General features: G+C 41.4%; 1 protein-coding gene across 8 annotated transcripts in view; it reads right to left on the minus strand.

Moving 5' to 3' along the window:
* The window catches only part of sash1a (SAM and SH3 domain containing 1a), a 164,898-nt gene that overhangs the window by 30,033 nt on the left and 107,673 nt on the right, over nucleotides 1-27,192 (minus strand). For 4 of the 8 annotated variants that reach the window (XM_079647041.1, XM_079647040.1, XM_079647044.1 and 1 more), the window contains exons 2-4: nucleotides 10,322-10,450; nucleotides 993-1,043; nucleotides 840-889 (exon numbers count right to left, since the gene is read on the minus strand). In XM_079647041.1, coding sequence (XP_079503167.1) covers nucleotides 840-889; nucleotides 993-1,043; nucleotides 10,322-10,450 — 230 coding nt within the window. Of the gene's footprint in view, nucleotides 1-839; nucleotides 893-992; nucleotides 1,044-10,321; nucleotides 10,451-17,807; nucleotides 18,035-18,118; nucleotides 18,817-27,192 lie in introns of those variants that run through there. The other 4 variants (XM_079647042.1, XM_079647047.1, XM_079647043.1 and 1 more) reach the window with 4 other exon arrangements.

Consider the following 27,192-nt stretch of genomic DNA (forward strand, 5'->3'; position numbering starts at 1 on the left):
CCATGGTGGATAACATTTATCAAAAATAAACAGTGGTGGGTTTAGACGAACACACACACTTTGTGTTACAGTAACCAGTGAAAAGGAACCCCACCCATGCATGGTTCCATCCTGCTCTTTCGTTCATGCTCCTTCCCCCTCTCTGTCTCCCCAGCTCAACACAAAGGCAGGAAGGAAACATGGACAGCCAGAGAACAGAGAATGGCAGCTCGACTGCGCAGGTCAACTAAAGGAAGCAGTTTGTGTTTTCCTTTAACCACAGCAGGGATGTAACCAAGGAGCTCAGGGGACCGACTGCAGGTCATAGGTTGGATGTCTGTTAATGTGGAGGGTTGGTTTCTTTATTCTCAAATAAAAACTGTCTTCCTAATATTATAAAGGTGATATTTTGTATATAATTATGTTATATTATTATTAGAACTTTGGGATTAAACTTCAAAGGAAATACTCATATTCATATAACTGACATCAATCTTAGCTGAACCTGTCTCTATTGCTCACTACTCATCCACAAAGTTGGAGTTTTTTACCCACTGGCAAGATCAGAGACCTTTTGTACAAGCTGTCACATAAGAGATCTATCAATCACATGAGCTACATATGGAGGCGAGTGTATTTCATTGGTTCTCTCCATCTTTAGCTGCGGACATGCAGCAGGGCTAAGTGTGATTCATGATTATGTGTACAGGCGTGTACGGGTTAGATGCGCTCCAGAGGCAGGTTAAGCTGCACATTGTTTTGACGTGCAACAGACACATATTTCAATCCAAGCACGTTTCATGGTTCCACACCGGCTACGGTCACATGTTACCATGATTTAATGGGGGGAAATAACTTACTTTCTGTCTGTTTCTGGAGTGGACACCTCACTGCTGAAGCCTAATGATTCCTGTGGACAGAGTGAAGAAAACAGGTCAGATTTACTTTGTGCCACAATTTGTAAAACTGACTGTGTAAAGTTTATACTTTGTTCACATAGTGTCTCTGCTTACCTGGATCTCATTACGAAGCTGCTGGGAGGTGGTGCTTGGATCCTGTTTCTCCTGGAAAAAAATAGCATGAGAGGGAGAAGAAAGAAGGTAAAATGTCAGAGTCAAAGATCAATCACTTGAAGAAATATGAACTGTGGGCACAGAATATACACTGGAAGGGTAAAACAATCCCTCCATATGAAAAGAAAGGTGAGTTGACTGAAGCAACAGAAGTTTATTATGAGTTTAATAATGCCTGCATGTGGGAAAGACGTCCTTTGGTTAGGTTCATGTAGACACACCTGCATGACAGGGAAAACAAACACCAGCACGTGTGCACACACCAATAACACACCCAGAGACGACTCGACAAGTCAAGTCTTGCTTCAAGTACCCAAACCTGCAATACTTGTTATGATGGTTATAGAATACCACTGGGCGGTAGTGCAGTTTGGTGAAGTATTGTCTGCCCAAGCAGAAGACGATATCCAAAAAGGAATCTACGTAATTGACTTTATGAATCCCACAGTATGTTTGCAATGACGTGAGCCTCCCTCCATTCAAGGCAACACCTTCAAGGTTTCCTCAATTCTTTGAAAATACAACACACCATAAAAGACTGAATACAATGGCAGCACTATAGCCAAACTGGCTTAAATAAAAAACAGATAATCAGACTTTGACCATGGATTTAAGAGAAACATTTGTCAAATTAATAAACTGTACACAATCAGTGGAACAAAGCACAACCTTTAACTGCTCATCACGTACAGAATGTTGCAGAGATCCTCCAGACAACAGTATCTGCTAGGCCTGTTACACTTAGCTGTTGCTAGCATACTGTATGTGTAAAGAAGGTGTCCTCATCATGACATATCTGATTAAAGATGTGCTTAAACAGACTAACTGTACTGAACAATTACAACGAGTGTGCAACTGGGACTTAACCTCATGTGATTATTTAAGGCCAATGAGCGGCCCTGAGGGATTGATTAAGTACATTGTGTCTTGGTCGTGTGTTCTTGTGTGCTTTTGAACTTTCATGGAGGAGATTAGCAACACCCTTTAATCACACTCACCCAGTGCTGTGCAATGCAAGGCACCATGGAAACAAATGGGGTCAGCACTTTGCTTAAGGGTATTGACCAGATTTTCAAAATGTGGAGCAGGGATTGCATTTTTAACCTTGAGGTTATAATTATTTCTACATTGTGAATTTCTAGTGGTCCTTTTCTTACTCACTGCACAATGAGAAATACTGTATGTGGCTTTACCCGCCATGTGGCTATTATCCTTCTGGCATGAGCAATGAGAGTAAACAAGGATAAACAATCCCTTATTATTAGATTGGTTTATCCTGAGATACCAGGAGGAGGCAATTCAAGAGCAAATACATTTTTAAAAGGAAATAGTAATGCATGCCATATGCCAGGATTGTAAATATTAGGATATGTATATATATGTATGGCATGAGAATGCTGACAGAGGTAGTTATTCACAAAGATGATTAAGTTCAAGTTGTACTAAAGGACAGCTTTTGTGAGGACCTTTGTGGTGAGCTTTCCTTATGTGAGGAGCAAATATAACGAATAGTTCCTGTTTCTACTTTCTGTCTTACTTAATGTTTTAGCAGAGGGAAACTTAATAGAAAACATCTCACAGACAAACACTAATATGACTTTATCTATTCTTATCCTGTTCCTCTTTAAAACTGTTGCTAAACATGGTAAACCCCTCACTGTGTCATCAATACTTGAGAGACATATTCTCATAAGTTCTTTTTTTCAGGGGGGAGGAATACTGGAATACTTTTTCTAATGCCAGCTTATGATTAGAGTTGTAGTGAATTTCCTCATTCTGTACGGATGGACATAGTTTAAATACTAGTCATAAGCCTAAGCAGCCAAAGTGGCATTTTAACTACCGGTAGTTATCATATTGAAGGATCAGAATGCAAAGATAAAAGAGATGACATCAGCGAAGTAGGTAAGATCCAAAAAAACAGGTTGAAAAATCACAACATGGAACGTGCGGTTGCTGCCACAACAAAAAAAGTTAAACCTGGAGTTTCCCAAATAGAGAGTATAGGAAATAGGTTGTTTCTGGGAAATGTGCATCATGTATCCCCACACCCAGATATTATATTACAGGATAACAGTCACAGGAAACTGTATCTTGAATAATCCCATTGTACCTTTCCTATGTCATGCTTCCTTATCAGACTGACCTATAGTTTAACCTTCTTCAACCGGGCTCTGGGTGAGGGGGTACAATCATTCCACACACAAACCCTCTAAGCACGAGTAAGTGAGTGAATAATAGTTAAGGGACTAGAGTGACTTAACCTCTTTTAAGAGCTCTTTGAGAGTCTGTAGCCTGTAGGTCATAAGAGCAGTGCTGAGTAGGCTAAAAGCCTCAAAATTAGCCTGAACCCTATACTTATCCCAACAGTATCCAATTTATGGCAGACAGTCAAGATGCCAGCGAGACAGTGTGACTGGCTTTATCTTTAATGTTATCTTAAGCCCAACAAGTCCTCCTAGTCTATTTGCCTTGTTTATGTATTTGTCTGTTACAGTAATCAAGAACACAGAAACCCAGGTCCGGATGTTTCTTTGGAAAGTAACTCCGGTAATGTCGGGAAAGCTCTGAAACTATTTGTCCTTCCATGGGAGTATGGCGAGTCCCATAAGTCAGAGAGCAGGTATCTTTCTAATCATAAAATCCTCATCTACCAGACCTACAGACGACAGGGTTAGCTCTTATTGCATTGCCAGGCTGCATATAGGAACATCTGGGATGGAACTGAACTGCGTTTTCTTTCTGCAGAGGGAGAGCATATGTGAGACAAAGAGACAACACATATACCCTTTAAACAAGCACAGCTTTGGCAGCCATCTCTTTTTAAACAACTGCATGGTGTGGAATAATGTGTGTGTGCTCATAAAAAAAAACCCACAAAGAAGGAACAAGGTGTGTGCTCACTAGCAGTCACAAGTATTTCACAAACGAAGCAGCAGATTGGTTTTGCTATCAGATCCTCTTTGATGGATTCTCCGACGTGCACTGACAGAAATGATATGCCAGTCTCGCCAAATGGGAAACTACAGGCATCATGCCAACAACTGATTGTTAAGTTTCTTTTAAAACATGCTGTCCCACTGTCAGCTTACTTCCTGCAAACACACCTCACATGAAAAATACCCTGCCAGCCACAGGCCCAGACACAGCAAAATACATGGCACCACAGACATAAACTTAGACAGATACCCAAACCAGGAGCACCTACACACACTCAACTCGCCTCCACTTCCACAGTCAGAGCTCCTAGGAGCCAGAGACACAAAGCAGCTCTCTGTTCCTACTGCTCCTCCTAAGCTTTCCCCTTTACTCCCCGTCTGTGCGTGCCATCTGACATGGAAGGAGGGGGCGAGAGGGCAAAAAGATGAGAATATCTGCAACAAACTAAACAAAACATCCCGTTTGCCTTTAAATGCACTTCTGCGGGATTTCCCAAGGTTACACTTTTTCTCTCAGAATTGAGCATTTCCGACGAAGAAGCAAAAGTGAACATTGAAGACTGTGCCGGCATAACCGACACAGACTCTAAAAGAGAATATCAAATCGATGCCGTTTGAGGGAGTATCTGTATGTGAGACTTAGATCTCACAATATTCTCCCGGAGGGGGTATGCTATCCTCTACTTGAACTCACCAGCATCAGCTTGAAATACTGCCCTACTTACCCTGAATTGACACTTCTGCGTATGAATGTGCATGCGTTTTCCCTACAGATGTCCACAGGGGTGTTTGTGTTCAATAATCTGATTGTGTGCGTGTTTATGTACAAGCACATTGCAAACGCAAGGCCCTGATTGCTAAAGCATGACTGAATTGAGTTAAAATGAAAGCAGTAATGGAGCTAATGAGGGTCACTATGTCTGCAGAAAGGGGATCTAGCATCTGACACAAGCCTACCACACACACACACGCGGGCATCAAACGCTTCTGGGGTTTCCAAGCCCTACATTGCTTCCCATCATTAACCCAGAAACTACAGCTAAACTCTGCTTTGCTACAGCAGCACCAGATTCTGTTAATGAGAGGGAAGGGATAGAAATGCAGATGGTTGTTAAAAAGCAGCAGTTTTGTCCAAACAAGTCAGCTATGCCCACCAAAAAACGCAAGCTCCCAAAGTGGAGTTGAAGCCAACCTCAGAGGCGAGAGTAGCGGATATGCGGCTATGCTAGAGAGACCAGGTGGCTCAGTGGAGGTACGCCAACTGGCATGGTTGGCAAGTCTGGGTGGGCGAGTATGAAGTTGCTAGGTAGGACTGCACATGTGGAGGGACCGGCGCCACCTGGTGAGCCTGGTTCAAGTCCAAAAAGACGTTAGCGGTGTGTAGTGCAAGTATGGCGCAATGCCGGCTCATTTGGAAGATCTCACAGAAAGAGGGACTGTACGCACACTGACAGGACCAAAAAATATATGTGCTGCCATTACATTTCCGGCACACAAGTAGGAAATACATTTTCTTAGTGAGCAGGATAAACCAGAGGCTGTTGTGCCACCTCTGAGCTGCTACACGGACCAGTTTACGAGAAACAGAAATCCTTCAGCACACTGAGTAACACCTCTACCCGCTTCCTTTCCAAAAAGGCGTGTGAGAGTGTGCGTAAGTGCATACTTGCAGCAGAGGCCTGTACTTCTACAGTACGGTGCATTCCTAAGACATGAGGATCAGCATTGTTCTGGTTATTCAAGGCAAATACCAGAGTTATTACAAACTCCAAGTGACAGTCACAATCTCAGTGTTGAAAGCATACATCAATAAATTACAAATATACCACTTGCTTTCAACAAGGGTTATGGCAATAATGGAGCAATTCCGACACCATTTCTAAAAAAATCTAATAACACACAGGCTGTCGTTTGAGCATGATTAGTTGCTATGTTTTCTAGGCAAGAGCCTGAAGGTGGAGAGGAAAAATATACAGCAGAATTCACAACAGTTTGTCTTTCTTCTACAATGTATTTTTAACCCTGCTGAACTGACCAAGTTTGACGATTAAACCTCACGCAGGCCTTAGCACATTAACCACACTGTTCCTCGCCTCATGGCAAAACAAAACAAAAGTCTGTACTTGAGTCTTGACCCCCAAATGTCAAGCTACTCGGCGAGAAAAAAGTATTACAGAGCATTCCTGAGGCATGCACATTGATCAGACACCAGTTGAGGCATTTCAAAAGTGTTTCAATTATGAAGTCAACAGTGAAACCAACTAGTGAAGGATTTTTGGCCAAAGCGTCAAAGGATGCAATATTCAAGGCCTGGTTGTTTATCCACAACTTAAACATTATTACTACCAGGGAAATAACCACAGATACTGTGGCAATATAAATTATGATTTACAGCGTGTAGAAGTGTCTAAAAGTTTGCCCCACAACCACAAATTCCAAATAGTCTATCTTGATTTATATTTGATCTACATCATCTTTTCCATAGCTGTGGTTTGAGAGACATGCTAATATTCAGTTTGATGTTTTTTCCTTCGGCTATACACAATAATTCACACTGCCGACCAGTTTCTGCAAGCCTGTTAGATCTCGGTTGTAGCTTTTTTGTTCATGTTTTGGCACGTTTTCAGCTGCAGTGGCAGAAATAGACAAAGAAAGAAAACGACAAACTTTCTTTATGGATCTAGCTATTGATCAATTTGTTCAATTGGCTTGACCATTCATTTGATATAACATGCTTTGTCAAAGTTGCTGAACTCTTTGCTTTCTTTGAATACTTCTGATCACCTCCACTAATAAGCTCTGTGTATCACCAAATCAGTGTGCCAGAGAGAGTCATGCAAACTTTCATTGTCTATAGGAGCGCTGGGAAACTGTGCATGGTAGCGCTAATCCATAGGACTCATTCCCTAAGGGGATGTTTATTCAACCCCTTGTGTCCCTGCTATTCATAAAACTAACATGAAGATGTAAAGGAACAACTCAGCAGAATCCAGCCAGGAAGTGGGCACATTGATAGTCATCTCTGAAAGAGCCTCTATCATCACCTCCTAATGGCAGTTTGCAACAACAGACAGCCATCACTTTATCAATTAAGAAGCAACTTAAGAGCTGGCAGGCTCCTTGTGCAAGTCAAAACAAATACACATTTTGAAATCGCCGGAGATTTTTGTAAATTGTTAGTGTTGCAAGATAGTTTCTTAAGAAAGGAAACAAAAACTCAAGTCGAAAAGAAGAGTTAACATTCGAAAGAAAGAAAAACTTAATTCAAGAGACAATTTTGGTACGTTTTGAAGAACAGAAACAGTTTTGAGTTCCTTCTTTCCCTTTCTATGCTGACCACAGTTAAACGATAGACACTGGTGCTTTTTTGGGGGGATTCTTTAAAAAGAAAAAAATTGCATAATGTGGTGTCAGCTAAGTGAAAAAATATGTAGACTGTCATGTGTCAAACTGACGGCCCGTCTACACTACAGGCATCAAAAAATGCTTTCAACGCTTCGCCCATTCACTTGAATGGGGTGACGTAGAAGATTTTTAATCTTCGCCGAACTGCATTGTGGGGAGCATGGCATGGCTTTGCAAGCATCACGAGCATCTATCGGCATCAAAAGTTGAACAATGTTCAACTTTTGAGGCTCGATGCTTGGCATCAGCCAATCAAATCCCGTTTATGCAAATCCCGCCAGTGCAAGCGCTAACCAATCAAACCGCGTGCAAGCTGGGAGAGACAGACAACAGTTCATTTCCTCATATTCCAAACGAGATATTACAATAGCAAATCACCCGGTTCTTTACGACCAGAACTATTTACCGGGATACAAACCGCAGGAACCAGGCATGGAGGGAGGTGGCAGAGACAGTGGGTGAAACTGGTTGGTTTTTCGCCTGTTTGGAGAGTTTATATCCAGTTTACTTCGTTTTAACATTGCTATTGCTTTGTATGTCGGGGGCGGGAGATTCATGTGATTGGTTGTTGGTTGCGTTGCTCGCAAAAAATCGCCAAGCTTCAGACACGCCCAGCATCAAGATTTTTTTATGCCTGTAGTGTAGACGGGCCGTAAGACTCCCCTCTTATGGCATTACCCCCTTGTCCATCATCTCTTTCATTCTTAATATTGAGTGTAAAGACCAGCAGGAGGTAAAAGCTGAGAAGAACTTTGCCCCCGTTATCTGGACAGATTCCTTCGTTTTGGAAGTGTATATAGGCATTAGAAGTGTCCGTCGAAAATAAGACAGATCTGACCTATAAAATTGGAGCTAGAAAAAAGACAATGGCTGGAGAGGGAGTAGGTCTTGTTGATATATGATTGCGTCACCTACCTCCTTTAACCTTTACAATTGACAGGTCCTTCCCTAAAGGGTAAGTCCCTCAAGAGTGCAACTTGCTAAATGTCTCCCCATTAAAGTGGCTCTTGGACACTGTGACCTTCTCTAACCATCTGCGATTGTTCCTAAGGGAAGAGGCTGCACGACGTTGGCTTGCGGCCTCTGATTTCTGGACACATTTCACGAGTCATTCGGTACTCTCTTTCTGACTGGTTCTCCATTTGACCGGTCTTATTCTCACTTCAACTTGGTTTCTCATGCTCTGTCTGTCTCAAATGTTTCTTCTATTTTTACAGATACTGTGCCACAACCTTTCCATCTATGAAGAAATCAAGTCCAGTGGAAAAATACTGCCTAAGAGCAGGCACATCTCAACCTACTCTTATCTTTGACGTAGAAAAGGCTGCTTTACACTTGAAAATACCCAAAACCTAATTTTAGAAAAGGACTGCAATGGAATGCAGGGCCAAGTTCAATCCATATAGCGTAGGTTGATACTTTCCTTTTGAGAGCTCTCAATAAGGTGTTGCCTGACCCATATTCCTTCTTCATGTGTTTTCTCCCTCCTCCTCCTATTTTGGTGCCAAACTTTGCAGAGTGGCGGGACAGCTGCAGGCTCTTACATTCTCCGCTCCTTCTCTTCATCCGCTCATCCTTCGTCTTCCTCTGTTCACATCCTTATCCTCCTCCTGTCCTGGGCTTCAGGCTCAGAGCCCAGTCAGCTCTGATCCTCTCTTCTTACACTCGAGATGCAAAATCTTAATCTTGCTTCCTCTCCCCCTGTTTTATCTCCCGAGGGTAAAACCCTTTCAAACTATAAAATGTCCAGAAGTAATCCTTATTAATGTAAACTCAACGGCCACACAGAGAGAGGTCATACAACCTACAAACGCAAAAGACATCTTCATACATATACACATCTATGTTTTTATAATAACTTACTATCCATCCTGCAACCGTTTTCTTTGTTGGGGTGGTCAAAAAATACAAGTGTACATTTATGCTGTATAGATTGTTAAGAACTGTGAATTTTGTTTTACATTTGTGATTGGACTATCAAGTGAAATTGCCTTGAATGACTCCTGAAGACTATGAAAATGGGATGTCTGAATGCAGTCTTTTAAAGGATGGGCACAATAAATCAGCTATTCATCCTAGCCATACCTGTCAACCCAACCAAAACCACATGGCTGCTTCGAACCGAAGAGGCCTCCTATTCAACTAGAAAGCCAGTAATGACAGACATACATATATGAGCAGAGAAAATTTGATTTTGACAGGGGCTAAAATAAGAAAGGCTGAGGTAACGTGATATCAGCAGAAGTAAAATCTTTGAAGGGAGAACTGAATCCTTTTTCCCTCAGGCAGTTCTATTATAAAATGTTGTGACGCTAAACTGCCTCATTTGATTTAGGATAGACATTCTTTCAAGCAGATCAATGTTGTAGAGCCTGCCTTTTAAGAACAAGTGGGGTTTTCTGTATTGAATTGTTTTAGAAATTATTACAAATACCAAGTGTCTATATAATTCACTATGAATAAGTCATAGAGTAATTATGAAGTTAGCATAACACTCAACTCTTGTATTCTGCTTGAAGCTTGGCCCTCTGTAGCAACACCAGCAACATTCCTTTAGACATTTGTTTGCAGCATGGCAACCAAAGGGGTGCCCCACTACCCTACATCCTTGTGAAAGACCCTTATACCCCCCCCCCCCCGAAAGGAATCCCAGAACACCACAGCATTCATATTCAGAAAGGCATACTGGCTTTGGGGAAAGTCTTAAACCTTAGCACACATTCATGTTTGTTCCGCTACAGTTGTTTCTAGCCAAGTTGTTGGCTAACACTGGAAATAAATTACACTGTGCAAAGATATGGAACTAAACCAATAATAAGGATTTAGGAGAAACTATTAACAAAAAAATGCAATCTGTCCAAAGCGATGTTGTACATTTGCATTTTTCTCAAAACTATTTTTTTTATTGTGTGCATGCAGTTTTACCATGTCAAGCTCCTGGGAGACTCGTCTTTTGCGAAGCTCCTCCATGCGGTCACTGACGTCACTGAAGCAGGTGTTGTAGTACTCAGAGTACTCCTGGGCGAGGTCATCTATGTTGCCCAAAGAACCATCCTGCAGAGAGGAAGAGAGAGGGAAGGGTTTAGTAAGGGATCTATGACTACTTGTTTTTGTCAAAAAAACTTAAATATTACATAAACACAAATGAAGTCCTAAAAATGCAATCATTCAGTCTTTCACGCAGGCTCTACACTTTAGAGCAGATTGCAGTAAAAAGTAAGTGCACTGTGTGATAAACACATCCCCCTCTATCCCTCCATTTACAGCACACATTTTAAAACCGCTGTCACATACACTTACAATTAGTGGCATATAAGAGGTACATACAGGCTTGCATTTGGTTAAAAGTGGCATGGCTTGGGGTTGGCACAGGGATATAGACATCATTACTCATCACCACACATGTATATAAGTGTGTGCTTTTTCCAATTCACCAATCTACTCCTACACTCCATACAAACAGAGACAATCTTAAAATACCCCTCAATTGAAGGTCTAGATATGTTCAGTAGTTCATTCTTATCAAGTTCCATTCAGTGTCTTTGGCCAGCTGTGAATTGATCCTTGGTTTTGTCTTTATCGAGGCGTATATCAAGCATGCCCTTTAACTCCTCAGACATTCATTGAACTCTAAACCAAACATACTTTTCCGGTCAGCTATAGTTTAGATCAGCACAGTTCCTGTCTTTGTGTGGAGAACATGTGTTTAGGATTGGAGAGGAAGCTGTGCTCCAAACATTAAAGATCTTACCTAACCGAACACATTTTGGATATAATGTTAAGACTGGCCTCCAGGTACTAATGGAAACATGAATATCAATTTTAAACCTAGGTTCTATGAAAATGTTTCTGAAAATAAAAACCTTTAACACAAGGGGCTTAAATCATTAAGAAGGATCTCAAAGTTAACTGAGGTCAGTCTGGTTTGTGACTGAAGTAAAACAAATGGTCCTGGATATAGTAGATGCTATTATCCAGCTAGTTAGTTATTTTTCATCAGACCAAAACATTCTGAAAAGTTGATTTATTTGTCAATGTAAGTCTTTAAGAAGAAGCTTCTCTTTTGGACAATGTGGGAGAGAATACCACCTCTCATCTCTTACTTTGGTAAAGATGTGGGAGATTCTGGCAGTGATGGTAAACTGTTGAATATTCATTAGTGTTGATCTAATCTGTGCCAGGCAGACAGCTAGCATTGAGTCACTGTGCAGGGTCCGAACAGTCTCTCTCAGTCTCTGTCCCTCTCAAGCAGACCCCCTATCTGGGTGCCAGGCCACAAATGAATGGATCACTGTGAGTGTGAGTGCCACACACACAGACACACATGGGCAAAGGCCCCTGTGAACAACATTAGCATGCACACACACACACGCAGGAGATTTAAAAAACACTGGACCAAAACAAACTGAGGAAGACCGATCATAAACAACACAGCTCAGTGATGGGGTTATGAAAAGGCACTTTCAGATGCACTGAACACAATATCACTCACAAACACACATGTTATGTCTCAAAAGCCTAGTTTGGCTGGCTGTGATCTTGACTCCCACACACAATTGCTTAAGAATTTCTGTTTCTGGCCAGACATATGGTTTGAGATGACTGAGATTCCCAGTGGGAGCACTCCCTGAGCGGACACATGCTATCCCCTCCATTCCTCACATTGACTGAAAGCATGCCGTCCATGCCGAACTCCAAATGTTCTAATCACTGTACACAACCATTGTGCTGAGCTTTTTGCCACATCCGGAAGATAAGAATGATTGAGTCCCAAGATAACAACAACTCTTGATTGACTGAGGAAGTCTCCAGTTGATTTTAAATATTAGTTAGGTCATAGAAGCAGAATTATTTCATCAAACGTGCCATTTTTCTGGCCGCACTACAGAGAGGATATTGAGCCCTTAGCTATGGACAGGTAGAGATGCATGTATCTAGCTGATCTTATATTAATGTGCCCCTGTAATTGCATGCATCCTTGCGTGCAAACATTAATAGTGTCTGTACATAACTGGGATTCCTCTAGTTCTCCAGTGACATGAGCACATGGGGGTTCAACACAGCTGACCCTTAAACCCCATCTCCACACAACCACCTTGTAAAGTGATACGGCATATGCACAGTTTCGTATCTACTACGAGACGTCACGTGAAGACTAGTCTAGAGAGTGAAAGTGCCTCGAAGAGAATCGGCTAGGGGAATGAGTTAAGAAAGGAAAACAAACGATTAACTCAGGATGTTGGATGGACTGCGAGTGTCAGAAGATGAGTGAGAGTTTCTCCCACTCATTAGAGAGAATCTGTCAACATGGAAGAGCATGGAGGGATCTGACAGGGCTCCACACATCAAGTTTGGAAATGTGGGAAGGGGGGTGGGAGGGAAGGCTGGACAAGGGATGATTTGTGGGATACTGACTAAGGGCAGCTGTAGGGTGAGAAGAGGATAAAACATCTGGAGTTATGGAAGACATATGTCTGCACCTCTAACTGATTGTAAGGATAAGTATTAAACCTCCCACAAATGATCTGATCTTGGAAGAATATGGGTCTCTGTGTCAGCATATGAAGCTACAAAATAACCGTTTAAAGCAATATTCAATTTAAACATATTATTTAATATTATAAATTACATTTTCATGGAGGCACAGTATGTATGAAATGGAGGCTAACACTAGTTCAGCTGATGTAACTGCTTCTCCACCCTGGATGTGAGCGAGGCCAACTCCCAGTTTGACTCGAACCATAGCAACAATAGTTATACAGAAAAACAACACCAAAGCAAAAATGTGAGTGAGTTTATGTGTATTTACAGTAAAGAGTGTGCGTGTGTCATTTACTGCTCAAGTCAAATATAATTGTCTGCTCTATGGAGATGGCTACTCTCAATTTGCAGCTAAAATTGGTCAGAAGACTGTGAACAAACCTGTGCTGCATGTCAATTCTGTTCCTACTGCTGAAGAAAACATATATCATATTCTGTGCAAAAGCTGTAATAACACTCACTTAGTGTCTGCCATGCCTTCGACCACCAAAAGACAAATGACTGGTATTGCACCACAGTCCATAAATATTTCAGAAATGTGTGGTATGAAGCTATAACCAATTTTTTTTACACAATATTCATTTAAGATTGCGTTGGATAAGATTAGCAATATATAAACATAGTTCTTCCCCTGTCTCTTATGGAAAACAAATCATATCATTAGCTTCAGAATGTGTTTACAAATGGCAGCATGGTTGCACATATTAGAACGCAAACAGCATGAAAACCCAGTACCCTCCGCTGACTTAATCAATAAGCCATCGCATTCCTGGCATTCTAAACTACCACAAGTATCTCTTTGGACATTCAGTAAGTCAGTGAGCAGCATCAATTCAATAAAAGAGACCGTGCTGTTTCTAGCATAGACGTTTATGATGCAATGACATGCCATACCACATTTCTCCGCAAAACATCTCAGTTAGGTCAAGTTGTCCCTTCGTTTGCTCTAAAGAAAAACATTTACAAGAATCTGAGTTCTACAACTGAGGTGATAATTTCATCTGGACAGAGCGCCTGAATGGCACTACACTAAAGCAATCTCACAAGTCATTCGAAAATTCCACAGCCAGCATGCAAAGCACTGATGACTTAGGTCTCTCTGCATGCTAAGGGATCCATGCCATAGTGCACAGCTAATTCCACAATCAAGTTAGAGTCAATTGACGTTTTCCACATCATAGTAGATGATTCAAGGTCTCTTTCAAAGAAAGTACTTGTTTATTATGAGCAAAGAGAACTACATGTCAAAAGGCTAAAGGCCACATTGGTTCTGGTCTATCCTTTGGCAACACATTCCTGAATGTGTTCAACGGTGGAGAACATGGTATTAACCATTGTTACAGTGCTGGCCTGTAACAATGAGCGAGCCGCGCGTCTGATGTCATGTTTGAACCTCAGTCGTTTGATCACTTTCACCAGCCACATACAGCTCAAGACAGGTGTGGCAGGTTTAAATTGCCAAGACCGTGTTTTGTTATGTTGCCTTGTACTTGTGTTACATTAAAAAGTGAACAAAAAGGAATCCTGAGTCATGGATACATCAGTTTAAACCCAACCCGCTGAGAGATCTCCTGTCCAAAAGTCCCCAAACAACTCATTATATAAACAATAATAAGTTATTCATTCTTTACTCCACCCATCCCTCTATCCATCCAGTTCCAGTTTCCTTTACTACTACTGGTGCTGCTGTAATGTTAACTATTCATATAAAACATAACTGAAAGAGAAATATAAAGAAAAGCTGACATGATAAATGTGGAAAAACTTAGATGGAACAAAAAGATAGATGAAAGAAAAGGGTGCTACTCGTGTGCCAAGTTGCATAACCCACCTACATGAGTTCGGAAAATGATTGGATGAAGCCTACTAGTCTGTAATGGAGAATTACTCAAACAGAGCTAGTAGAGGTCTGACTAAAAGATAAAGTGTATAGGGCATGGTAGCCAAAGGGGGATGACTGTCGAGGAAGGTAAGGGCAGGGGGTACGGCTCACCCCCTTTAGAGGGCTTCCTGAGGATATCCGTGGCTTGGGCAGAACAGTGCTCTGCCATCCCAAAAGAGGAAACCTGTCAGATCTGTGTGTGACCTCAATAAGGAGATCAGTCAGAGAGGAGGAGTGAGCTGAGTCGGCTTGGGCAACAATAGACAAAATTAAGCTATGATAGACTGTGTTAGAACATTATTGGCAAAGATATAAAGTGGCCTAGCTAACCGCAGATTGGCACAGAGAACTGGAGCATATGCTGCCACTCTGTATGAAGTGCTATGTGGGAGGAGGCACATAGAGATCACCTCATCTAACCATATGTTTCCCAGACACAATCAATATTCATGTCTTGAGAGCAGTATCCAATCCTTGGGTTTACAGATGAAACACAGTGTAGTACATAATAAGTGTTTTCTAAATGGACAAACTCCCACCCACGCTGTGTGAAACTCTATGAACAGAGAAGGATTCCCTTCAGGCAAGTACAATATTTTCAAAAGGCTCAAGATGACCTTTCAAGATAAAACTGGATGAGCATTTTCTTATAGAGAAAGAGGAAGTATAATCAAGTGCATAAAGTCCGTACAGATGCACACCTCAAAACACATTATGCTGATACAGAATTTTCTGTTTTCAGTCAGGCAGTTTTAATGTGGCTCTTATAACATTCATTAAAGAACGTTCTGGTCTGAGGAAAAACCTGTCATTTCTTAAGAAGTGAGGTGGGTTTGAAGCACATTCAGACATCTGTAAATCCAACCACTTAGAACAGCTATAGCTCGTGCACAACTGTCATAAACTGGCGTTGACTCTTAATTAGATAAAGTGCCATTTACTCGGCTACAACCACATCTAAATTACTGGCTTACTTAGGTATTCTTATTAAAAAAACGTCCACAACAGGCTGCTGTTTATGGTTACACAACAGCCCGTTTGATTTTCATGGCGAAAGTTATTTCGAAGGCGGAAATGTAGAAGACAATAAATGCACTAACTCCGTGCTGATAGTTGTTTTAATGCTTATTAAGTGTTTAAGAGTAGTTATTGAGTTTGGCATGTGGGTTGAAACATGATCACTAAAAAACAAGATTATAGTAAGCATGTTGACCAGATCTTTATCAGTGTGGATGTCTATCTGTACAAGTATGCAGGCCTGTTCTCACGTGAGGGGAGCCAAGACCAGACACATTTGCAACAGTAAGTTAAAGATGGTCAACAGGCTTGGGGCAATTCCAAATGCAAAGGGCCTTCCTATAGGTTCCCAGGCAAAACAAAAGCCATTGAAAGTCATAGAGCTATAGAAACATATACAGCAAATCTATTTTCATTTGAGGTCAAAAGTTCCCATTGTGCTCAGAATATTTATCTCTTGTGCTTGAAAATAGGAGCCTGAGCGCATTGTTAAAAAAATACAGCTCATTATATAGAGGGACATTTAAGAGACTGCAGTTTTTGTGACTTTTTATTTACATAAATAATGCCTGCAAGGTGCTATCAATTCAAGCAACTTATCACCACCATTGAACATGGACTTTCGGAGAAAAGCAACCAACATGAAATCATTCATTAGTATGGTTGTCAACCAGTTAGTTCTAGTTTTCATACTTTCACACTTCTAATCTTTCCAGAATAGTTTTGTAAGAAAATAAGACAGTCACAGCTATCAGAGCCCAGCAAGGATTCAATAAATGAACACGATCTGCGATACAGTACCCAGACCAAGATTTTAACAAAAGGTGAGGTCAGAGATTTGGAAACAATATGAGATTTGCTATGGCTGCTGGCAGTATGGCTGATGAAAAACCTTCAGATGAGTGCTGCAGGATGTTTATTGGAAGGATAGTTAGAGACGTTAAGTGAATGGTAATTGGTTCTTCGGCAAGATAGTTAGATACTTAATAATTATGTTAATTTTTTAATGACCTCCAGCCGTGTTGGAAAAGATAAGGATGCATTCATCTATATTCTTGAACCAGTAAAAGCTTAAAAATCCTCATGAATGATGGGATTGACCATAAAATAATGGGGAAGGATTTATGTGACAAATGTAAATAAAAGAGTAAAAAGTGTGTTGTTGCTGTTGTGTCTGTGTGTATGTATGTTTTTCAGCTCAAGGGGAAGTTTGTCTGCCTTGCAGACATTTGCCTGAGCCAGGGACCCCACCCGGTGTCAGAGGGGCAGGAAAGCCTCCCCCTCGTACATGGACACAAACAAACACACAACACAAGCATTTAAACACCATTCACATCTTCAGGGCCAGACTAAACCCAATTAACACCTTTTTTCTTGAAAAAGACTTAAAGTGCTGCATCACTTTTGTTTGGGAGATCAATCAGACCCCATGGCCTGTGTAACCCAGACTGCTTTGGCAGCCAAACTAAAGAGCACGTTTACAATATACAGCATCTCCAAAGTTACAAGCATTTAAGGCACAAACATGTATGGAGAGGTAAATCTCTCTGAACTGGGCACTCAACATCTCGTAAACAAGTGTAGCTGAAACTGTGCGAGTAATCAAAATTAACTTAAATGATTCATATGCAAAAAAAGTTTGTCTAATTTCCCCCAAAAAGCCTAAGCATGGGATTTCAGCGACTTTGAGATGAATTTCAGAGCAAAGCATCTCTAACAATCAGCTTGTAGTTTGATACGGCTATCAACAGGTGTACAAAGCAGACAACACATCTCCTCAGCTCGAGTTCACTGCAAGACCTCATGTCTAACTTGGAGAAAGATAGCAGCAAAACTGAACTGAGCTTCGTTCAATTGAAATCAAAGTAGCATGGCAGTACTAGAATACTCAACCGCTAGATATAATCATATCAGTAATCAAAACAAAAAACACAAGCATGCAAAGGGTTAATCTTTCAATCTGTAACATACCATATTCTCACTCAATTCCTGTTTGCATCGAGATCCAACCGACTCAACAGTACGGATTTGTCTCTAGCAGCCTCCAACTAAACCACTTGAGTCCCACAGCACATGTAGAGTGCCGCTGCTCAGACTCGGACCTATAAGCACTCTGCTGAGATTTGTTTTGATGCGTGATTTGCATGCACCGACCAGTTGGCTACACAATCGATCATTCGGCAAATCAGTGTCAACTTTGAGGGCCAGGGTGATAACTCTCAGTTACTTGTGAGTCTGTGGTGCCAGTCTATGATCCTAACACCCCTCCCCCTAAAACTTACCAGCATCCCCATAACGTCCGTCCACAGTTGGGAAAAACTGTCGGACACAGCAGCGCTTTCTGCCCGAGGCTCCTCGGAGGCTGCACCGGGCCCCTGATCAGCTTCCATGTTGCGGAAAAATGTTGTGTTCAATCGGACCGATCTGGTGCAAAGCTTCAATCCAAGCCCTCAGGCAGGGGCCTGAACACCACAAATAAACAAAATGCGGGTGCCAAGGCAGCTCCTAAAGAAAGTTGCCCTTGACGCACCGGTGAAACGCTCCAGCATTGCTTGGCAGGATCCAAAGTTTAGTGCGTAAATTGGGTCCTGACATGTTTACCAAACTCCTCAACAACTTGAGGGCGATTAATTCAAGTAATAAAAGAGCGCAAACGGAAAGAAGGGTGGCCTTGAGAGGACCCACAACAGGTCACTCGTTTGAAAACTTCCGTGCGGGGTGTTCCCTCCTTCACAGTCGGCACTGCACGGTTCCGTGCCCGGGCACAAACAAAACCGCACACCGGGTGGAGTAATCTTCCAACTTGGCGAAAAGTTTCCAGAAAGTTAATGGAATCCTTCGACAAGTGACAACAAACAGCCTAAACTAGTAGAGCCAGCATACATAAGCTTATTTCCATAAAAAAAATCGAGTGAGCGAACGCCCGAAGCACAGAGCAAATCCTCCAAACACTGCGCCTCCCCCCTCTCTTCACCCACCGTTTCCCTCTCTCTCCCTCACTCACACTCCTCCCAACAAAACATTACATCAGAAAAAAAACACTTGTCCCGTGTCAGGAGCACAATAGCCAGGAATTCCATCAAACCACTGATGAATGGTTACTATTCCAGCAAGTCAATTTATTCATGTAATAGTTTATAACTGTTAAGTTTACAAAATGTGACGGCATTGCTTTTGTTTACCCGTTAACATAATACTTCTGTGAATTTTTCAAATGTCTGCTGTACTCATTGGCATCATAAGTGACCAAATCCTAATGATGCTTTTTTATGTCCTTTGTGCCTTGAATGATTGTTTTAAAATGGTGAGTTTATTTAAGCTGAGAGCAGTATATGCTCTAAAAGCCATTACAGGTGTACAGTTTTTTCAACAGCCCAGAAAAACTTTTTATCTCATGCTGACAGCGCTTTCCACCAATACGTCTCTCCAGCCAGCATTGAATAGGGACTGAACAAAGCACATTCTCCACTCAATTGTGTGAAAAACAAAAAAGCCCATGGGAAAAATGCTTTTTAAAGCGGGAAGCGTACTGTGTCCTAAGCCTGGCATAAATCTGGGTGAAATGCTAAACAATCAAACTAAAAACATGAAACTTTGACTGTGCGTAACAACCTAATTTAAGTCACTTTGGTCTCCAAGGATTGCATAACAAAAAGCAGTTGGTGTCTAATGTAACAGCAACGTCCTCTGTGCCGCAGAACTAATTTGAATACGTAAGATGAAGAGACACACGTTATGTACAAGCATGAAATTGTGCAGCTCTCCCGTCTGATCCGTTGTTTGTTACGCTCTGCCAGCAGGCTGCTCTTTTGTAATGAAGAAGTCCTGAGACTCTCTCTGATTCCCCCTGTTGTCGTCAGAGGGACATTTTCTCAGAATTGCAACAGCTGCCAGATCTCGTGACAGATGCAGGAAAGATGAGAGAGAGACGGAGAGTAAGATTGAATATTTTTAAATCACAGCTCCACACTCTGTGCTCACTGTTCCGTGGTTTCAAGCCTATCTAAAATGCTGTTTCACCTGCTGTTTACCAGCTTAGGCTACACCACCACATGCAATAAGAAAATACATTTCAAGATTTCATAACTGAAGGTAAAATAACAGACCAGGAAAAACATTACGCACACATTCCTTTCCATAACCATGTAAAAGGTGATCGGTTACACAATAATCCCCAAAGCTACAGTTTCACCTACAGTGTGAGGTGAAATGTGATATGAGGCCCATTGTGGATTATGCAGGGTGTAAAAGGTCATCTTCACATTTTTGCGGCACAGCACGTGATCAATATGGGAATGCTTATATTTCATTTTTTTTATAAAGAAAATAATAATGCGAAATGTAGATTATTTGAATGTTTATGTTGACCGTCTAAATGTAGCTGGTTAAACTGGCTATTTTGTGTTAAACTGGCACAGAACACAAAAAAAACGAGCTGGTGGGAATGTCATTTGTTTCGTATTGGTCTTGGCATTTAAACACTTTGTCCTTGGAAAGGCATTAGATGAAAAGTGATAATATTTTCACAATTTAACATCTGGGGAACATAAATCAGTGTACTACATTTTTGGGCAATAAATGTAATACTTATCAAGATATTCCAATAAAAATGTAAATGTCAGGGGATGACCAAAGTCAGTAGAATGTATCCTCTGGGGACCATGACCACTCACAAAGTAGTTGTTGATATATTTCAGTCCAGTTTAGAGTTGTATACCAATCCACCTTTCATCTGAACACTCCTATTTGTTGGCACTGAACGTCATTTATATACAATATCATGGTTCAAAGTGTGTGTAGGTGAAGGTCTTGGATGAGCAGCAGTCGCTCAACAGTATCCCGCTAACAATCTAAACACAAAAAAACCAGCTCGCACAAGGACAGCTTTGTTGGCTAGCGGTTGGACTACACGGGGGTCTAAATAGAGATGACCATGATGTGGGTTTTAAGTCACAAAACTGATCCTCCCCCTCATTCTAGCTAAAAAAGGGATGTTTGATGTCCCCCTCACTTACACACACATACCCTCCCACCACAAAGACTCTTCCTGCCAAGACCCCCCTTAACCAAATACAAGACAGTGTGACCCCACCTGGAGCAGCTCAAACAGAGGGGTCAAACTGTACTAATGAGGAGAGCAGGGAGCCCGTGGACTCACAGCACACTCATCAAACACTGCTGCTAAGCGAGTAGATGCCAGTTTTACCCTTCTCTCTTTACCCCCCCGCCTCATCAAGGTGTCATGTTGCGAGACGAGAGGAAAGAAAAATCACTTGTTAATTATTTCCCCATAAGCTAATTACTAATGTATTGGATGTTGGAGAGTAATCTCCTTTAAATCAACTCTTTTGAAAAGAACATTTGGTCAGGAACGAGGCCCACACCTGCAAACAATTCACAGTGCCTATACATATTCTCCTAAAAGTAGGATGTAAACTTATTTCATGGTTCTCATAATATATAGCGGGTTCTTTCATGAAAAGTTGATGTCATGAATATAAATTGCTAGCATGAGTTAACTTAACAAAATGAAAAGCCTGAGGACTTGGACTACATTCTGATGGATGTCAAATATGAAAGTTATTTTGACAATGCCTTTCATCTATCCTCTTTCATTTCTTCTTCAATCTATTATTAATAGATTCATGTTTTTTTTTCTCCTGTGCTTATCTGGGGTCCTGTGGGACGGGAGGAAAATTACCCCATGGAAAACCTCTATAGTAGACGTGAGAGAGGATTTGTCTTTTTGTATGCTGAAGCTATTCAAGTGTGAGTGTATGACATGTTTTGCATAATATATATATTAGTTAAAAACAAGCTTATATTCACAAATTAAAGTCGGGTCAAGTATCGGCAATGACCAAATGTACAGGACTAGGTAGGAATAGGAAGAAATCATCTATAACAGGTCAGAACAATACTAAATCTCAAGGATGAAAATGTGTTTGTTACCGGTATTTCTACAGACTTAAGGCGCTGCACACACAGACTGTTACATCTAAAAAGAATCAACTAATCTCCCTTTGAGTCCTTTCATTAGCCACTTGAACACTCCCATGGGTTTAAGCAATGTTAAAGACTCTGTTTAAGTTCCGTTGAGATGGTGGATTTCCTATAGACACACTTGCCCCGGATTACATTATTTGAGTGTTTCATTTCTACTGTAGATGACTCAGCAAGATTAACAGAAAAGTGGGCAGCGTGTCTAAACACACTCATAGGGGTAATGATGCGAGGTAAGAGAAGAGAATAGAGAGGAGGAGCAGCCAGAAGATACAGCTCATGAAGCAGATAGAGAGTAGTTGTTACAGTAGTAGCAAACAGACAAAATATATTATGATTTTATTTCTACCCATGAGTTAGGACCAACATGTGGCATAAAGAGGAGGAAAAAGACAGTGGAGACCCAAAGACTGAGGAGAAAAGGAGATAGAGATAGTAAAAGAATGCAGATTACTTTAAAGCAAAGCAGGGGCTGGACCTCCCCTGATAGTGAGAGTGACCTTTCCTGCAGGTCAGTGACCCCAGGCCTTAAAAATAGGCCCTGGGGGAGTCAGGAACCGTGCTGCCGGTGGTGATTCACAACATGGTGGACCGACATCAAACGCACCACCAACACACTTGAGGAATGTTAAAGGTGACCACACAAGACTAACTTATACATGAATACTAGTAAAACAACTGAGTTTAACATGCATATGACCTAAACAATATTTGTAGACTTTCATCTTAGGCATACTAATCAAAATATAGGTCACAATAAACTCCTCACGTTGAACATAAAAGGATGCAGTCGCTATTATTTTTACCCTGAATAACACATCTTATTCTATCTCACACCTTTGCCTTACCTCATGTTTTATACATATTTCTTTAAATCAGCATCTCTAGGTTTATACGCCGAGCTTAATTGGATCGAATGTCCTGAACTCTTATCTCTTAGCGTGCCTTCACTTGGTGATTAATTGGGATCAAGATTGTCACATCACTAATTCCGCTTAGTCGATGGGTCAGAGGCCTTGCGGTCCCCAGGCATTTTCCATGAACCAATCTGGATGTGTGCAGTTGTTATTCTTTTTTATAGGTGTGTGCATGTATATGTGTTTATGTGTATTGCAATGTGCAAGAAAAAGTGTGTGTGCGTGTGTGTGTGTGTGTGTGTGTGTGTGTGTGTGTGTGTGTGTGTGTGTGTGTGTGTGTGTGTGTGTGTGTGTGTGTGTGTGTGTGTGTGTGTGTGTGTGTGTGTGTGTGATGAGTAGGCGGACGGGCCAACCCCACGGTGCTTCACACGCCACTGAGTCTTGTGTGGGAGTTATCACACAAACCCAATTAGCATGACAACTAATTACTGTTGCCTCGGTCCCCTCCCCCAGCTAAGCAACTCATTAAATTAAATCAACACACTGGTCTTCCTACTGCTTCCAGGGAGTCATAATGAAAAGGCTGCCGCTTGCTGTTTGTGTTTTCTAGGTATTACTTTTCATAGGGTGGTCACTTGAGTCTTTTGAAAGTTGGAGAAACTTCAAATATCAACACTGGAATTTCCTTGGAATACAGGGAGAGAAAGAGAGAAGAAAAGGGAAGACAACTGGGAGAATGTGAGGTAATCTGTTATGTAGTCAGGGAGAACACGGAGAAAAACAAATGGATACAGAACAATCTGCTGACACCACTGTAACTCAGACCAAACATTTTCAGTGGAATTGTTCACATTCTTCATGTTGCATTAAAGGGAATTAGGCATTTAATTCTACGGGTTGGCGTGTTGGCTGGCTTCCTCTCAATTGCGCACCAAATAACGAGAGCATTTCAAGTTTGTATATACAGTTTATACTAAATTCAAAAATTCTATTGATCCTCCCACACATCGGCATTTCCGAGTAGGATTTACAAAAAGTAATCCATGCTTTATTAATATAGTGGTAATTGCAGTTCCCTTTCATGTGCTCTGTGTATAAAACAGACGATGTTTAAACAAAGCATATTTCTGCTAAGCCCTGGATCCCCAGATTCTCCATGCAGTGTTCGCCTCCGTGGCCATGTGGTAGGTGATTGTGTTACACTATTGTGTGTGTGAACTGAGATTCCAGGGTGTTTTAATCATGCGCGACTGAAAGGACAGATGTTGTTTTGGATGTAAGCGAGCTTCCAAAGGTATGAGCAGCACTGTGTGAGAGGCCTGTGTCCTTTAACACAGTGTTGTTGAGCTTAGTGCATGTGTGGAGGCAGCAATGTGCATTTGAAAGCTTGATGACATGCTTGAAACAAAAACAGGGTATAAAGTGCACATTTGTTTTTTTTGTCCGTCAACATGTGCAGACAGTTGAGATGTGGTGGCCTCACTGTGAGGGGACGTCATGAGACTGGGCTGGCAGCTGTGTTGGTGTCAGGGTGGCAGTGCCAGGCTGACAGCTAAGCTCCAGTGTGTCATCCAGTCCACAGCTCATCTCACTCTGTGTACTCTGGGAACTCTGCAGCAGTACTGTGGCAGGCCAGTTCATAATACTGCAAAAGCAAAGTATTTCCAATAATAGACTGTACTACTAAAATAACATTTACTCCAGAAAGACTCCCAAGAACCTAGATTTTGAAGTAAATATAACTTTTTTTGGATTGTTTGATTGAATACTGCGGTAACCTTTAGTAAAATTAGTAAAATGACCTGAAGCTGTAGCTGAAATGTGTTAAAAAAAGGAGTCTTGACAGCTACTTCATTGCAATACAGCTATATATTATTGGTTATAGGTTGTCCCACGCTGATACCAACGCCACCAGATTTGTTGTTTATTTGTTCCCTTTGCAAGTCCTCAGAGTCCAAGCGAGGGAGTCTTTAAATACAAAAAAATACCAATAAATCATGGAATGTACCTTGAATCTCGAAAACAACCCTGAGATTTCCCATCCGTTTATTCCAAGGAGACAAACCGTTTTAGATAGCTTTGACATGAGTCGCCTGCTTATCAGAAGCTTTCCCATGGGTGTGTGTTTGCCTTCTTTTCCTCCACTTTTCAAACCCCTTTAAAGTGTTGCTTCCCCTCTCTGTGAATACTTTTAAGTCCCTCTATCCAAGAATGGGGCAGTAAAATGGGACATCGTGGTGCCCCCTGCTGTTGTCAAATATACTTACAAACCAGAGATCACAGGGCCCTACTGCCTATGCACGACACTGAACTGAACAGTAAACCCACTTGCACATCCTGTTATGGCAAGTCAGCCGCTCTGCCATATGTTAGCCTCTGAGCTAGATGCAGTAAAAGGAGCTCGGCCTGGATGTTATTAATGGCCATGTGTTCTATGAACATATAATTATCCCCTGCAGTTTCATCCCAATCAGTTCTCCGTTTTATAGTACTTGCTTCAAATTTATAGACACAATTACATGCAAACACACACACACAGAGGAAAAACCGGTATGCACAATCATGCTTGCACACTCATAATGCAGACTTAGAGCAGCTTTGTAGAGTTCCAGTGCTAACAAGACAGTAGCCAGTGGGGTTTGATGCGATTGAATGGCTCCCTTTCTGCTGGGTTTCTCTGCCTATACACTCATCTGTTTTTAACCCGTTAAGCCCCAAGCCTGTTTTTCAGGCATCAGGCTCGAAAATGACATTCCCAGAACAAATTACTTCTAACTTCACTTCTAAAAAGGGGTAAATTAATCATCTTTTTTCTCAAAGCAATGATAAACCTGTGAGTTGGATGTAGAAGAGTCAGAATCAATATAGAATTGTTTTATTTTAAAGTAAATTCAGATTGAACATAGTAAAACAAATTAAATTATAGTGTCCGTCCAAAAGAACCACATTACTTATAGTGAAAACCACTCTTGAATGATGGGATAGTAGACTAAAAGCTTTAGGAATCCAAACTATAACATATAATAAGTACCCTGTATCAAGATTGATACAAAACAAGTGACATTTGACGTTTTTAGAAAGGTTCAGCAAAAGTAAACCCACCTTTGGGGTCATTTGGGTGGATTTGCCGTTTCTCTGGAACCCATTGGTCGATTTTGGTGATTGACATATCTATTTAACCGTTAGAGCCAATAGAATCGAAGGGGAGGTTCCACACACACACACACACACACACACACACACACACACGTGACCATTGAGGAGTGAAAGTGACGCGCACGCAGTCGAAAGCTATGAAAACTACGCTCTGAAAACTGAAAACTAGGCTCAAACTAGTAAATATGAAGATATCAGTAATCATTTCAAAGTGACACAGACACATTGGATTAACCATTGGATTAAGCTTCAGCAGCGTTTTTATCGTTTTGATGCCATTGAAAACAACTTTTGATCAGAAACAGCAAAAGGTTAGACAAATTGGCCGTGTTTGCTCCGCAAAGCTACGTGGTGTGATGTCTGTGTTTGCTTCCCCTGTAGCGAGTTCTGATCGCTCAGTGATTATCCTTATATTTCTGGAATCTCTGGAATCTCAGCTTGCTAGTCGATATCTTGTCTGTGCAGATCCGATAAGTAATAAGGGTATTTTACCTTGAGTTCTGTGCTACGTGCGTTAGCATTTTCTCGTTCAGGGCTAATTCAGAGCCTTTGTTATTGCCCTTGTGTTTCATTTAGCTAAAAATGGTTCTTATCGTCAGTTAGCTGAGTTTCTTCCTGTTAAGTGGATATGATGCTTTCCTAGTTTATTAAATGTTAAGAAGCCCTCAGACGCTGTTTCTTTCAAGATGTTGCGTTTTGGGGCATGGGGCTAACCTAATGTAATGTAACACTTTTGCAAACTGTTATTGTTTTGCAATGTTTTTTTATTTTTTATTTGAACAATTACAATCCAAAGCTACAAGTTTATTTTGTTGGGTTGTCACCTTGACCAGCAGAAACTATAGGTTACTTACGTAACCCCAGTTCTCAGAGTAACATGAAGTGAGATGTCTCACTATGGGATGCGCCTCATCGCGGAGCAAACAGAAGCATTAATCTCATTACGCCAATCCTGATTGGCTGGTGATCTTGACGTCAGCGTCAGGGAATCCACCCCCTATAAGTAGCTTGCGCTACGCCGCATGCGTCATTCAAAATAAGCACCTCTTCTCGCTTCACCATAGCAAGGAGGGCCGTCTGGTGAGACATCTCACTTCATGTTACTCTGAGAACTGGGGTTACGTAAGTAACCTATAGTTCTCATTCATAACACTCCGTTCGATGTCTCACTATGGGATATTGTAGCTCCCGAATTGCCAGACGAGCTTATCTCAAAAGTCACCAAGACCAACCAGAACTTAACAGTTAGAGCTCTAACTCAGCAGGGGGCCCAGCACTGCATGGGCCACACTGGGAGCAAAGACGTCTAATCTGTAAAAGCGGACAAAAGTGAGCGGCGA

The sequence above is a fragment of the Notothenia rossii genome (assembly GCF_949606895.1).
Source record: "Notothenia rossii genome assembly, chromosome: 8".
Lineage (NCBI taxonomy): Eukaryota > Metazoa > Chordata > Actinopteri > Perciformes > Nototheniidae > Notothenia > Notothenia rossii.